The sequence below is a fragment of the Gracilinanus agilis genome, chromosome X (genome assembly GCF_016433145.1).
Source record: "Gracilinanus agilis isolate LMUSP501 chromosome X, AgileGrace, whole genome shotgun sequence".
Classification (NCBI taxonomy): domain Eukaryota; kingdom Metazoa; phylum Chordata; class Mammalia; order Didelphimorphia; family Didelphidae; genus Gracilinanus; species Gracilinanus agilis.
This window is the reverse complement of record NC_058136.1, coordinates 17,713,353-17,726,572: the sequence shown is the minus strand read 5'-3', so window position 1 is coordinate 17,726,572 and position 13,220 is coordinate 17,713,353. Positions and strand designations below refer to the sequence as shown.

The following is a 13,220-nucleotide window of genomic DNA, read 5'->3' as shown; positions in this document are numbered from 1 at the left end:
ACTGACTCCCTAATACCACCTTTTATTCTGAAGGCCTTGGGGACTGGTCTGCCTGTTTTGCTTTTCACTGTCAGAGCTATACTTGGGGGAATAAATGTTTTTGGATAGACAAAAGATCACCTACATATTCAAGACACTACCAAATTCGGGAGGGCTCCCTAAGTATCCTAGGTACCAGTCATCAGAAAGAATCATAGAACTAGAAGGGAATTTAGGAAATCGCCTAGTTTAGAGGTTCTTAACCTGAAGTCTATGTACTTGTTTTAATAATATTTTGCTAACCTTATTTCAGTATGATTGGTCTCCTATGTATAGTAGTTAATGCAGTAAAAAACCTTCTGAGGAGTCCATAGGCTTTACCAGACTGCCAAAGGGCTCCACGACGCATACCCCCAATCTGGTCTAATCTCCTCATTTTATATAGATCAGGAAATAGGCTTTGAAAAGTGAAACAAATTGTAGGAGGTCATGCAGTGACAGAGCTGGGATTAAAAGCAAGGCCTGTCAAACCCTAGACCAGAGATCTTTGCACTCCCTGGTTGTTCCTTAAGAGATCTAGGCTCTGTCAGTGATAATGAATACTGGGAGGTAATGGGGAGAACACAGGGTAGGGAAACCTGGCCTCAGGATTTCTTCTTTCCTCTTTGCTTGCCTTAGAGACCCTAACCAGCACTGGGTACCAGATACCAGGTTGTAGTGGAAGAAGTGCTAGATCTGGAATCAAAGGACTGGCATTTAAATTTTTGCTTCTGCCACTCATTACTTTCATGACCATAAAGAAGCAATTTCACCTCTCATCTGTAAAAGGTGAGGGTTGGATAGGTGACCTCTGAGGCCCCTTCCAGCTATAAAACTATAATCCTATGATGTACTGTCTGGAATAACAGAGAAGGAAAATGGGGGCACCCCAAACATCAGTACCTGAGAAGGAAGGGAAGTTACTCTGGTCCAGCCATTCTTAAGGGACATAAGGGCCTTGTGTAAGCTGGCAGACAGAAGTCAGGGGCTACCATAAAGCTCTGTCCCTCTTAAGCTTCAGCCACTTTTCCCCACTCTGGGAACCCATCTATCTTCTTCCTTTCCCAAAGGTGCCTGAGCAATACCAGGTGCAGACTGTTTTAGAAAGCAGCTAAAGCTCAAAAGCCTTTGTTCTTTTCCAGAGGTAATTGCTTTCAACTGGCACCCATGCGCCTAGAAACACAGATGAACAGGCAGCCTGCTGTGCTGACAATAGATATGAGATGAACAGGCAGCCTGCTGTGATGACAATAGACATGCTCACACGGTAAAATGTCTCACACACAAAAAAGTCAACTTGGGGGGGAAACTGCTGTTTATCCAGTGGATCAATTACACAGATGCTCCATCCTTCTGACTGATTTTGGCCTCTTTATTGCATACTGAAGACTAAACAAAACAAGTGTAGTTAGTCAATTTTGCTACTTGCTAGCACTTGAAGGTTTGGTGGAAGTAAAGAGACTTTAAATTATACGTGGATTTTATTTATCTGGCTATCTTCTGATTGCTCATTACAACAGATGCTTGAGAAACAACTATTCGAATTACAAAGGAGGTGTGTGTGTGTGTGTAGGAGAAATATTTCATTCTTACCACATATAGGCTCAATAGGACTTAGTGATATTCAGATACTCATAGTATTTTGTAAAAATAAATCAACAAACATTTATTAAGCACCTACTACATGCCAGACACTGTCAGGGGCTGAGGCTGCAAAGACAAAAACCAAATAGTCCATGCTTTTAAGAAACTTGTATACTATCAGGGGAAACATGTACAACTCAGCAAATGACAGCAAAGAGCAGTGTGTCTCTCTCTCTGTGTGTGTGTGTGTGTGTGTGTGTGTGTGTGTGTGTGTGTGTGTGTGTGTGTGTGAGAGAGAGCTGGAAATCAAGAAAGGCCTTTAGGAAGAGGAGTTACTTGAGTTGAGCTTTGAAGGAATCTAGTGAGATTGTAAGAGGCAGAGGTGAGACGCGGATATATTGCAGGCATGGGAAATGGAGTGTTGTGTTTGAGGAACAGTAAGTAGCCCAATTTGGCTGGACTGTAGAGTGTGTGAAGTGAGTAATAAGTATAAGCCTGGCAATCTAGGGGAGAACAGGACTGGGAAGGACTTTAAATGCCAAACAAAGGAATTCATATGTGATCCTAGAGGCAATAGGGAGCAAGTAGACCTTTCTGAGCAGGAGAATCAGGCCTATGCCTCAGGAAGAGCATTTCTGTTGAGAATGGATTAGAGAGAGGAGAGCTTAGAGGCAGAAGAGGATTGTAATAGTCTAGATGAGAGGAGATGAAGGCTTGGTCTAAGGTGGTGGCTGTGTGAGCAGAGAGAAGTGAGTGGATGCTAGAGATTTTGTGGGGGTATAATCAATAAGAGCTGAATAAAAATCAGAATAGCCTTTATAAGGTAATAATATCCCTACCTTTTATGCAGCACTAAATAGTCATCATCACAATATACTTGCTTAGTAGGTAGTAGGCAGTCAATCAACAAGCATTCTTTATAGCATTTACTATGTGCCAGGCACCCTGCTAAGCACTGGAGGGACAAAGAAAGACTCAAGACTATCCCTTTTCCCAAGGAGCTCACATTCTAGTCGGGGAGACAATGTGCAAATTATGTATCAAAAAGTATATGTGTGATAAATCAAGAAAAATCTCTAAGTGAAGGCACTCGAGTTAAAGGAGGTTTTGTAGAAGGTGGGATTTTAGCTGAGACTTGAAAGAAGTCAGGAGGTAAAGATGGGGATGGAGAGAGTGGCAGGCATGGGAGACACGCTGGGAGTCAGGAAATGGAGTGTTTGAAGAATAGCAAAGAGGTCAGTGTCTCTGGATTACACAGTATGTGTGGAAAGAATTAAAACTGGAAAGGTAGGAAGAAGCCTGCCAATGAAGAATTTTATTTTTTTTCAAATCCTTACCTTCTATCCTAAAATCTATACTAAGTATCTTTTCCAAGTATTAATTCAAAGGCAGAAGGCCTTTGTAAGTAAAGGCTAGGCAGTTGGAGTTAAGTGACGTGCCCAGGGTGTCTGAGGCCAAATTTGAACCCAGGACCTCTGGGCTCCAGGCCTGGTGCTCTATCCATTGTACTATCTAGCTTCCCCTTAATGAAGAGCTTTAAAAAACAACAGAGGATTTTATATCTTATCCTGGAGATAAGAGGGAGTCATTGAAGTTTACAGAGTAGGCAGTGACATGGTCAGTAACATCCTCTACTTACCTCCAAAGGGTAGAAATTTAATGACTTATCCAAGGTTACAAGTGAGTCAGGAACAGAGCTCACATTAGGACTCATGTCTCTTAAAGAATAGCACAGGACTTGCAAAGGCTTACTTATTTAGCCTGTGACATCATGCCCCCAAAGTCAATAAGAATATTCTTCCTTTTGTCTCATTAAAAGATAAAGGGGTTTAAAAGATAATGGCTCACTCCCCTATGAACCTCCTCCTGGCAACAATTTCTTATGGTATAACATCAAGACCCTTATATTGATTCCAAAAATTTACAAGACTGTAGCTATATTGTCTTTAAGAGTCTCTGATGTCCTCTTCACAGAAAGGCTCAACTAGCTAAAATTCTTGTTCAACTTATCCACAGTGAAACACACCATGCCTCTATTAACAATGATTGGAATGCGATGCCTACTTTAGCAGCATAAGGGCTCCTAAAGTTAAAATAAAAGTTGTGGCAACCTAGTATTGATGACAGAAGAGGAATCATCACAAGTCAGTAGCTATGCTCATTTTCTGGAAACACAGACGATGGTAGCAAAGAAACACTGAGGTAATGCCATTTGAGGTTCGTATGTGTTCAAGTAAATAGCAGTGTTAATTGTGGCTGAATGTGAATGAAGGATAAAGAATGTTGCTATACTTCAATGTCTCATCTTTTTAAGTCAACTTGTAGTGGAAGTCATTATAAAAGAAAATCACTGTGAAGCTTTCCAGTAAACTCTAAAAGTTTGGAGGAGTCATGAGAGAAATGTCTTTTAATGTTCTTTATTTTCAGAAATGAAATCAGACTATAGAAAATGTTTTGCTTTTTGAATGCTCAGGTCTATTAGTAGCTGTATTCTGATCCTAATGGGAGAGACTAAGGTGAAAAAAAAGAACTACCACCCTTTCCTCCACCAAAAAGAACTTCCTTTGCTTGCATTTTTAAAAACTGCTTTTTTCCTAATCCCTTAATATATTCTTGCCCCATTGAAATACTTGTCTAATCATCGTCATGATTATCTCTTTCCTCACATCACCACTGCATCTTACGCCTATCTTTTAGGTTTTGAAAAGATATTCGAGGACACACTGGACTACTCTTCCATGGTCTCAACCTTTCAAATTGAAATGACAGCGAAACAGAGAAGTGCCTTCAATAATACAATGAGCAAAGGGGATACAAGGAACAAAACAAAACTGCCCACAAGGAGCTGATATTCTACTGAAAGACAAAACATGTACATAGATAACATAAAACAATCTCACAGTATGGAGGATAACAACTAGGCAGATTCAGAAAAGCCTTGGGTAGGAGGTGGCACTGGAGCTAAGCCCTGAAGGAAGCCAAGGATCCCAAAAGGCTGAGGGGAGGCAAGGGAAACATTCTTAACAGGAGGGCCAGCCAGTGGAAAGGCACCAGGGTGGGAAAGATGGAATGTCATGTACAGGAAATAGCAACAGGCCAGTCTAGTTGGAACATAGGATGTGTGCATGTGGGGGAGTAATGTGAAATCAGGCTGGAAAGAAAGGCTGGAGCCAGCCCATGAAGGGTGTTAAATGTCAGAGGATCTTGTATTTTATTCAAAAGGCAACAGGAAACCACTGAAGCTTCTTGAGCAGGGGAGTGACATGAGCAGAGCAGAGATTCAGGAACACTAGAGAAAGGCACATTCAATAATTTTACTTTCAATAAACATATTTTAGTAAAGTGTCTAACCCAAGAAATACTCAAATGAGAAAGAAGATCTTTTGAGGAAATTTTTCAAGATTAAAAAAGAAATGTCTTGGAAATGTTTCATCATTTCAGAAATTTTCAATGAGATAACACTACTTTCCTACAATAGTGTACAACAGCAACCTCCTAGTCATGTTAATGATAGCAAAAACTGCTAGTTTATTATACTAGTATGGCTTCAGTGAAATTTCCACAATGTGCCCCAGATATTATTAAAATCTTGAATAGCTAACTTCACAAATATTACTTGATATACTCCATCACCAGAAAAATCATACCTTTTTTTATTCAATAATAAACATCTTCTTGGTAAAGTTATATTATCTCTCTCATCTGTATTGGTCACAATTTTAGGAGATCAAAATGCATCAGCATTTCATGATGGGAAAAAAGATATCACACATGGACCACTTGTTTGGTATAAAAATTTTTGCACATTACACCAAACTAATAGGCTAATTTATAAATGTATTTAGTCTACCCCCAAATTCTTATTCTTTCTGTGAAAATGAGAAAACCATGCCAATCTGAATAAGCTCTGTGTGTGTGTGTGTGTGTGTGTGTGTGTGTGTGTGTACATATTTCATGCCCTTTTGGTCTATGTTATTCATTAAACACTGAGTTTTAATGGCTCACAGAAAGGTGGCATTTTTAAAGGGCATATCAGAACTAGCATATAATTTACCACATATGAAATGAGCAAATTTCATCTTTGGCAGTCCATACTGACTTACCAGTTTAGTGCCTCTTTTTATTTCCTTCTGAACATCTTCGATAGAAAATCCACCAAGACTCTCATTATCAGAGTGTGAGGTCACCAATGCAGACGAAAAAAGCTATAAGTTATACAAAAGACAACATTTTAAAAGATTCTTAAATTAAGACATTACAGTAAAACCCAAATATGGAAAAAATTTCTAATCAAAACTGTGTGTTGTCAGTCATATATGACTTCCACAAAGAGTTAGTTGAGATTTAAAAACTAATTAATATTCTCCTAGTCTAATGAATGGCTTCTTTTTGTGTTTTACTGTACTTACCATACATTTGTGATGTGCTGCCACCTTCTGGTTTTCAGATATCAATAACTGTCCACATTCTTTGTCTCTATTAGATTTACAAAAGCCACATTTGCGCTGTCTTGTAGACCCTTTTTTCTGTCCAACTGAGCTTGACATGATTTTTAAATTGCCTTTAGAATGCCACTTTAAGTCTCAAAAAATGCTACAGAGAATAAAAAAGGCAACAACTGTTCATTTCATCTTAAAATTGCCTCCTTGTCTAAATTCTTTTGTATTTGCCACATAATTTTTAAAAAACCACTCATTTTGAGAAATCTGTCTAATATATACATAAATTTGTACTGAAGCACAAGATGAGACCACAATCAAAAGGAACTACAAATGAATACTTCCCAGATAAAGTTAATAGAAAAAGCTCCTGAACAACTTTCAAGAAGAGAACCTATCACTTATCCCAATGGAAATTGGAAAATATCATAATTATATGCACAACATCTGTAGTTGACTTATATGGGTATGATGTAAAAAATTAAGTCAATGTCTTTTGATGGAAGTAGTAAATTTTTTAAATTTAGGTGCCCCTGGGAGAAAAAAAAAAAGAATTTCAGGTCATAGTATATACAATGACAACCAAAAAAAGTATAATTGACTAACATTCTATACTTATAATAGTTAAAAGGGAGTTAAGCTTCACATCTCAATAAAACAATAAATTTCTTTTCTTTATATACTTTGAGAGATAAGGAAGCAAGTCACAGTGATATTAATTAGAAACTATTTTTAAAAGGTGTGAGGTGAAATGGTACAAGGATAGAGATCTATAATTTTACAGGCAGAGAGACCAGCAGAGCCTTCACTTATGATCACACTGTGAAAAAGAGATTAATGGTAAACATCTCATTACTCTTTTTCCCAAAAAGGGTCTTCATTATGCTATGATTATCACATGGCTACTAATCATAACAACTTTCCTGCATTTATTTTGTTAACAACTCAAATTTTCAATTCTAAAGAAATATCTTGAATATTTATTTTATAAGTTACTTTTACACCACTGTATTTTTTTTCCCTATGGCAAAGGAAAATTTAAGTTCATAATACTACACTAAAAAATTCAGGATTTTAGAAATTGCTTATTTGTACATCAATACTGTAATCCCTTTCAGTGACTCACAGCTTTGTTGTTAATTAGGTAGACCTTAGAGGTAAAATATGACAGTGACCTAAATGCAGAAAACTTGACAGTAATAAGTGGAAAATTTTTCTAAATGAATCTTAATTTTAATTAAAATAAAATAATGATAGTAAGTGGCATACTTAGAAACAAAGGAAAGAGGGGGGGAAGTATTCCATTTAGAGCCACAACTTCATTATGGAAAATAGCATTCAAAGGAAGTCTTGACTTTGACTTACATTAATTTTCTACAATCTCAAATCCAAAAGAATGTATATTTTTACATCCAATTGAACGGTTCAGGTCCCATAGGTTGCTGATACAAAGCATATTCTATAAAATGTCATTCAAATTTTTTCTTTTTAAAATAATCATCATTACTATATCTCATCCTTTGTTGAAGAATATTTGCCTACCTGTGAGAATAAGAGAACTATTTTTTTGGGGGGTAGCAAACTTACTTTAATAAACTTTGCAGCATTTCCAACAACATAAAAATTAAACTATTATACCAAATGTTAAAGTATGCCAGAAAAAAACATGTTTTCTTCTGATTTACTTATAGTTCTCCTTTAAATTTGAAACTTAAAAAGGAACTAATAGTTTCTGTTTCAGGAGTTTAAATCTAACTTACTACCATCACAATTTTTAAAACGATACTCCTAATGATTTATAAAAATTCTTTATTCATGGCACCATCTATATACTTTGAAACTGATGGAAATCAGTCCTAAAATAAAAAAGAAAAGAGAAACAAAAGAAGTATTTGCACATTTGCTCCTGCAAGTATGTGTATAGCTGCTTCACCCTGTTTGGGTGTAGCTGCCAAAATCACAAGGTTATCTATCATAGAGAAATATGCAAAACATCAAAATTCAGAAATTTCCCCAAGAGTTTCCATCTAATGGTCAAATTCTAATTTTTTTTATCCTAAGCAAGCATTCTAAAACCACCGTCCTGTATTCTCCACAGTATCCTCCCAAAGAAAGAATACTATATTATAGATTTAATCTGAATCATAAGACATCTTTGTTGAATTTAATTTTTAAAGTAGTTTCTATAAATTCCCAGCACTAGCTATAAAAGTAGCTTGTGACAAATAAAAAATTACTTTTGATTGTGAGGAAAAAGATTTGGAACTGCTATTAGAAATAAGTAAATACTTTTTCTTCTAAAAAAAGGAACTTATCTACTCTTGAAAACCTCATTTATGAAGGGGTCAATTTCTTGATTGATAAACAATTATCATAGTTTTGATAGCCAACTGCTTTTTTGTATCAGACTACAAAGTCTTGAAGAATAAACTGATGGCATAAATTCATTTGATATAAAAAATATTTATAGATAAAAGAGCACAAGCTAAAACTAATCTGGATCCAGAAGGAGAAAAATAGGCAAAGTATGGATCAAACCAATTAAGCTATTTTCCTGAAATATGGAATAAGTGAGATTTTCCACCTTAACTTGAATAATGCTTATGTGTACAGATTTCATTAAAATTTTTGTAGCCATCTTGTAAAATCCGAAAAGGAGTTTATTGAGGAAACAATGACTCCCCAGCAATATGCCATAAAATACAGATTTTTGAGCTTATAGCACTACATTTGTGATCCCTACCTAGGAAGATTTGGGGATTTGCCAAGAACCTATATTAAGGGGCTCATAGCCAGATGGGAATTTATTTTTAGTCTAAAAAGCTTTGTGTGTGTATGCATACAAAGCTCAAAGTTGGATGCTCTCACCCTGTGACTTGAGCCTTTTTCCTTAAAAGTTTTGTTCTTCAACGGGCTTTTAATTGTTTTGCCTTATAACTGTTTACTGCAAAACATTTAAATGTCTGGAAAATAATTAAGAGGTAGATCAGAATGAAGCAAATCTATGCTTTTGTGATTTCCCTAGATCATTGTGTAGCACCCTGGTACCGCAAGTAACCCACACAGCAAGAAGAGCATTCAGGAGCACAGCATCAGTTCATTCAGTGCCTGAGAGAGAATCACATTCAGGCTATTGATTTTCAGTGAAATTCACCAAACGTTTATTGGACTTTTACCATATGATTTTTGGATCCAGATGAATTAGAAGTCTCATGAAAAATAAAGCTGTAGGGCAGATAGGTGAAAGCAACATGTAAACGCGATTGCAAGATTTTTCAACTGCAGGGAAGTGGAATTCAGAGGAAACTTGTGGGTACGAAAAAATGTGCTAAATGAATAAAATGCACCGGAAGGGCCTTTGAATTTGAAGGACTGGTAAGTATCAGATTTTTCTGATGCAGTTGCTCAGAGGACAAGTGGGAGGATTTTCCAGTTATGAACCCAGAAATACAAAGAGAGCTGGCAGCAGCCCCAAATGTAGGACTGGGACTGACTCTCAAGGTAGTAAAGACCACCAAAAAGGGGAGTGTGTGCGATTTTGGGGAGGAGACAAAAATCACAAGGTCTCACGCAGAGCAGGCGTTCAATAGTTATTTTTTGCCCGACTGGTCCACTCAGGGACAAAAAGAGACACTCAAAAGCACAAGGCTTCCAAACTGGGCATCTTTCACTCGATGCTACTTACCTGGATAGCGGCCCCTTTCACTAATGACATCTCTGCCCACATTAGGGCCTCGAGGAACTCTCGAAAAGACTTGTTTCGAGCCTGCACCCTCCCCAAGCTCCCTGCTCCAGGCCCTCCCCCAGCCCCAGCTTCCCTCCAACTCCCCTAAAAGCTGGGATGATCCCTGTCCCTTTTACAAAAGTCAGGACCTCTCAGCTGCNTTATTATACTAGTATGGCTTCAGTGAAATTTCCACAATGTGCCCCAGATATTATTAAAATCTTGAATAGCTAACTTCACAAATATTACTTGATATACTCCATCACCAGAAAAATCATACCTTTTTTTATTCAATAATAAACATCTTCTTGGTAAAGTTATATTATCTCTCTCATCTGTATTGGTCACAATTTTAGGAGATCAAAATGCATCAGCATTTCATGATGGGAAAAAAGATATCACACATGGACCACTTGTTTGGTATAAAAATTTTTGCACATTACACCAAACTAATAGGCTAATTTATAAATGTATTTAGTCTACCCCCAAATTCTTATTCTTTCTGTGAAAATGAGAAAACCATGCCAATCTGAATAAGCTCTGTGTGTGTGTGTGTGTGTGTGTGTGTGTGTGTGTGTGTGTGTGTACATATTTCATGCCCTTTTGGTCTATGTTATTCATTAAACACTGAGTTTTAATGGCTCACAGAAAGGTGGCATTTTTAAAGGGCATATCAGAACTAGCATATAATTTACCACATATGAAATGAGCAAATTTCATCTTTGGCAGTCCATACTGACTTACCAGTTTAGTGCCTCTTTTTATTTCCTTCTGAACATCTTCGATAGAAAATCCACCAAGACTCTCATTATCAGAGTGTGAGGTCACCAATGCAGACGAAAAAAGCTATAAGTTATACAAAAGACAACATTTTAAAAGATTCTTAAATTAAGACATTACAGTAAAACCCAAATATGGAAAAAATTTCTAATCAAAACTGTGTGTTGTCAGTCATATATGACTTCCACAAAGAGTTAGTTGAGATTTAAAAACTAATTAATATTCTCCTAGTCTAATGAATGGCTTCTTTTTGTGTTTTACTGTACTTACCATACATTTGTGATGTGCTGCCACCTTCTGGTTTTCAGATATCAATAACTGTCCACATTCTTTGTCTCTATTAGATTTACAAAAGCCACATTTGCGCTGTCTTGTAGACCCTTTTTTCTGTCCAACTGAGCTTGACATGATTTTTAAATTGCCTTTAGAATGCCACTTTAAGTCTCAAAAAATGCTACAGAGAATAAAAAAGGCAACAACTGTTCATTTCATCTTAAAATTGCCTCCTTGTCTAAATTCTTTTGTATTTGCCACATAATTTTTAAAAAACCACTCATTTTGAGAAATCTGTCTAATATATACATAAATTTGTACTGAAGCACAAGATGAGACCACAATCAAAAGGAACTACAAATGAATACTTCCCAGATAAAGTTAATAGAAAAAGCTCCTGAACAACTTTCAAGAAGAGAACCTATCACTTATCCCAATGGAAATTGGAAAATATCATAATTATATGCACAACATCTGTAGTTGACTTATATGGGTATGATGTAAAAAATTAAGTCAATGTCTTTTGATGGAAGTAGTAAATTTTTTAAATTTAGGTGCCCCTGGGAGAAAAAAAAAAAGAATTTCAGGTCATAGTATACAATGACAACCAAAAAAAGTATAATTGACTAACATTCTATACTTATAATAGTTAAAAGGGAGTTAAGCTTCACATCTCAATAAAACAATAAATTTCTTTTCTTTATATACTTTGAGAGATAAGGAAGCAAGTCACAGTGATATTAATTAGAAACTATTTTTAAAAGGTGTGAGGTGAAATGGTACAAGGATAGAGATCTATAATTTTACAGGCAGAGAGACCAGCAGAGCCTTCACTTATGATCACACTGTGAAAAAGAGATTAATGGTAAACATCTCATTACTCTTTTTCCCAAAAAGGGTCTTCATTATGCTATGATTATCACATGGCTACTAATCATAACAACTTTCCTGCATTTATTTTGTTAACAACTCAAATTTTCAATTCTAAAGAAATATCTTGAATATTTATTTTATAAGTTACTTTTACACCACTGTATTTTTTTTCCCTATGGCAAAGGAAAATTTAAGTTCATAATACTACACTAAAAAATTCAGGATTTTAGAAATTGCTTATTTGTACATCAATACTGTAATCCCTTTCAGTGACTCACAGCTTTGTTGTTAATTAGGTAGACCTTAGAGGTAAAATATGACAGTGACCTAAATGCAGAAAACTTGACAGTAATAAGTGGAAAATTTTTCTAAATGAATCTTAATTTTAATTAAAATAAAATAATGATAGTAAGTGGCATACTTAGAAACAAAGGAAAGAGGGGGGGAAGTATTCCATTTAGAGCCACAACTTCATTATGGAAAATAGCATTCAAAGGAAGTCTTGACTTTGACTTACATTAATTTTCTACAATCTCAAATCCAAAAGAATGTATATTTTTACATCCAATTGAACGGTTCAGGTCCCATAGGTTGCTGATACAAAGCATATTCTATAAAATGTCATTCAAATTTTTTCTTTTTAAAATAATCATCATTACTATATCTCATCCTTTGTTGAAGAATATTTGCCTACCTGTGAGAATAAGAGAACTATTTTTTTGGGGGGTAGCAAACTTACTTTAATAAACTTTGCAGCATTTCCAACAACATAAAAATTAAACTATTATACCAAATGTTAAAGTATGCCAGAAAAAAACATGTTTTCTTCTGATTTACTTATAGTTCTCCTTTAAATTTGAAACTTAAAAAGGAACTAATAGTTTCTGTTTCAGGAGTTTAAATCTAACTTACTACCATCACAATTTTTAAAACGATACTCCTAATGATTTATAAAAATTCTTTATTCATGGCACCATCTATATACTTTGAAACTGATGGAAATCAGTCCTAAAATAAAAAAGAAAAGAGAAACAAAAGAAGTATTTGCACATTTGCTCCTGCAAGTATGTGTATAGCTGCTTCACCCTGTTTGGGTGTAGCTGCCAAAATCACAAGGTTATCTATCATAGAGAAATATGCAAAACATCAAAATTCAGAAATTTCCCCAAGAGTTTCCATCTAATGGTCAAATTCTAATTTTTTTTATCCTAAGCAAGCATTCTAAAACCACCGTCCTGTATTCTCCACAGTATCCTCCCAAAGAAAGAATACTATATTATAGATTTAATCTGAATCATAAGACATCTTTGTTGAATTTAATTTTTAAAGTAGTTTCTATAAATTCCCAGCACTAGCTATAAAAGTAGCTTGTGACAAATAAAAAATTACTTTTGATTGTGAGGAAAAAGATTTGGAACTGCTATTAGAAATAAGTAAATACTTTTTCTTCTAAAAAAAGGAACTTATCTACTCTTGAAAACCTCATTTATGAAGGGGTCAATTTCTTGATTGATAAACAATTATCATAG

General features: G+C 35.6%; 1 protein-coding gene across 1 annotated transcript in view; it reads right to left on the bottom strand.

The window, feature by feature from the left end:
- PHF6 (PHD finger protein 6) overlaps positions 1–6,149 on the bottom strand; it is a 29,632-nt gene extending 23,483 nt beyond the window's left edge. The window contains exons 1-2 of the mRNA XM_044682471.1: positions 6,012–6,149; positions 5,706–5,807 (exon numbers count right to left, since the gene is read on the bottom strand). Of these exons, the coding sequence (XP_044538406.1) occupies positions 5,706–5,807; positions 6,012–6,149 (240 nt within the window). The remainder of the gene's footprint in view (positions 1–5,705; positions 5,808–6,011) is intronic.
- Between the last annotated feature and the right edge of the window lie 7,071 nt (positions 6,150–13,220).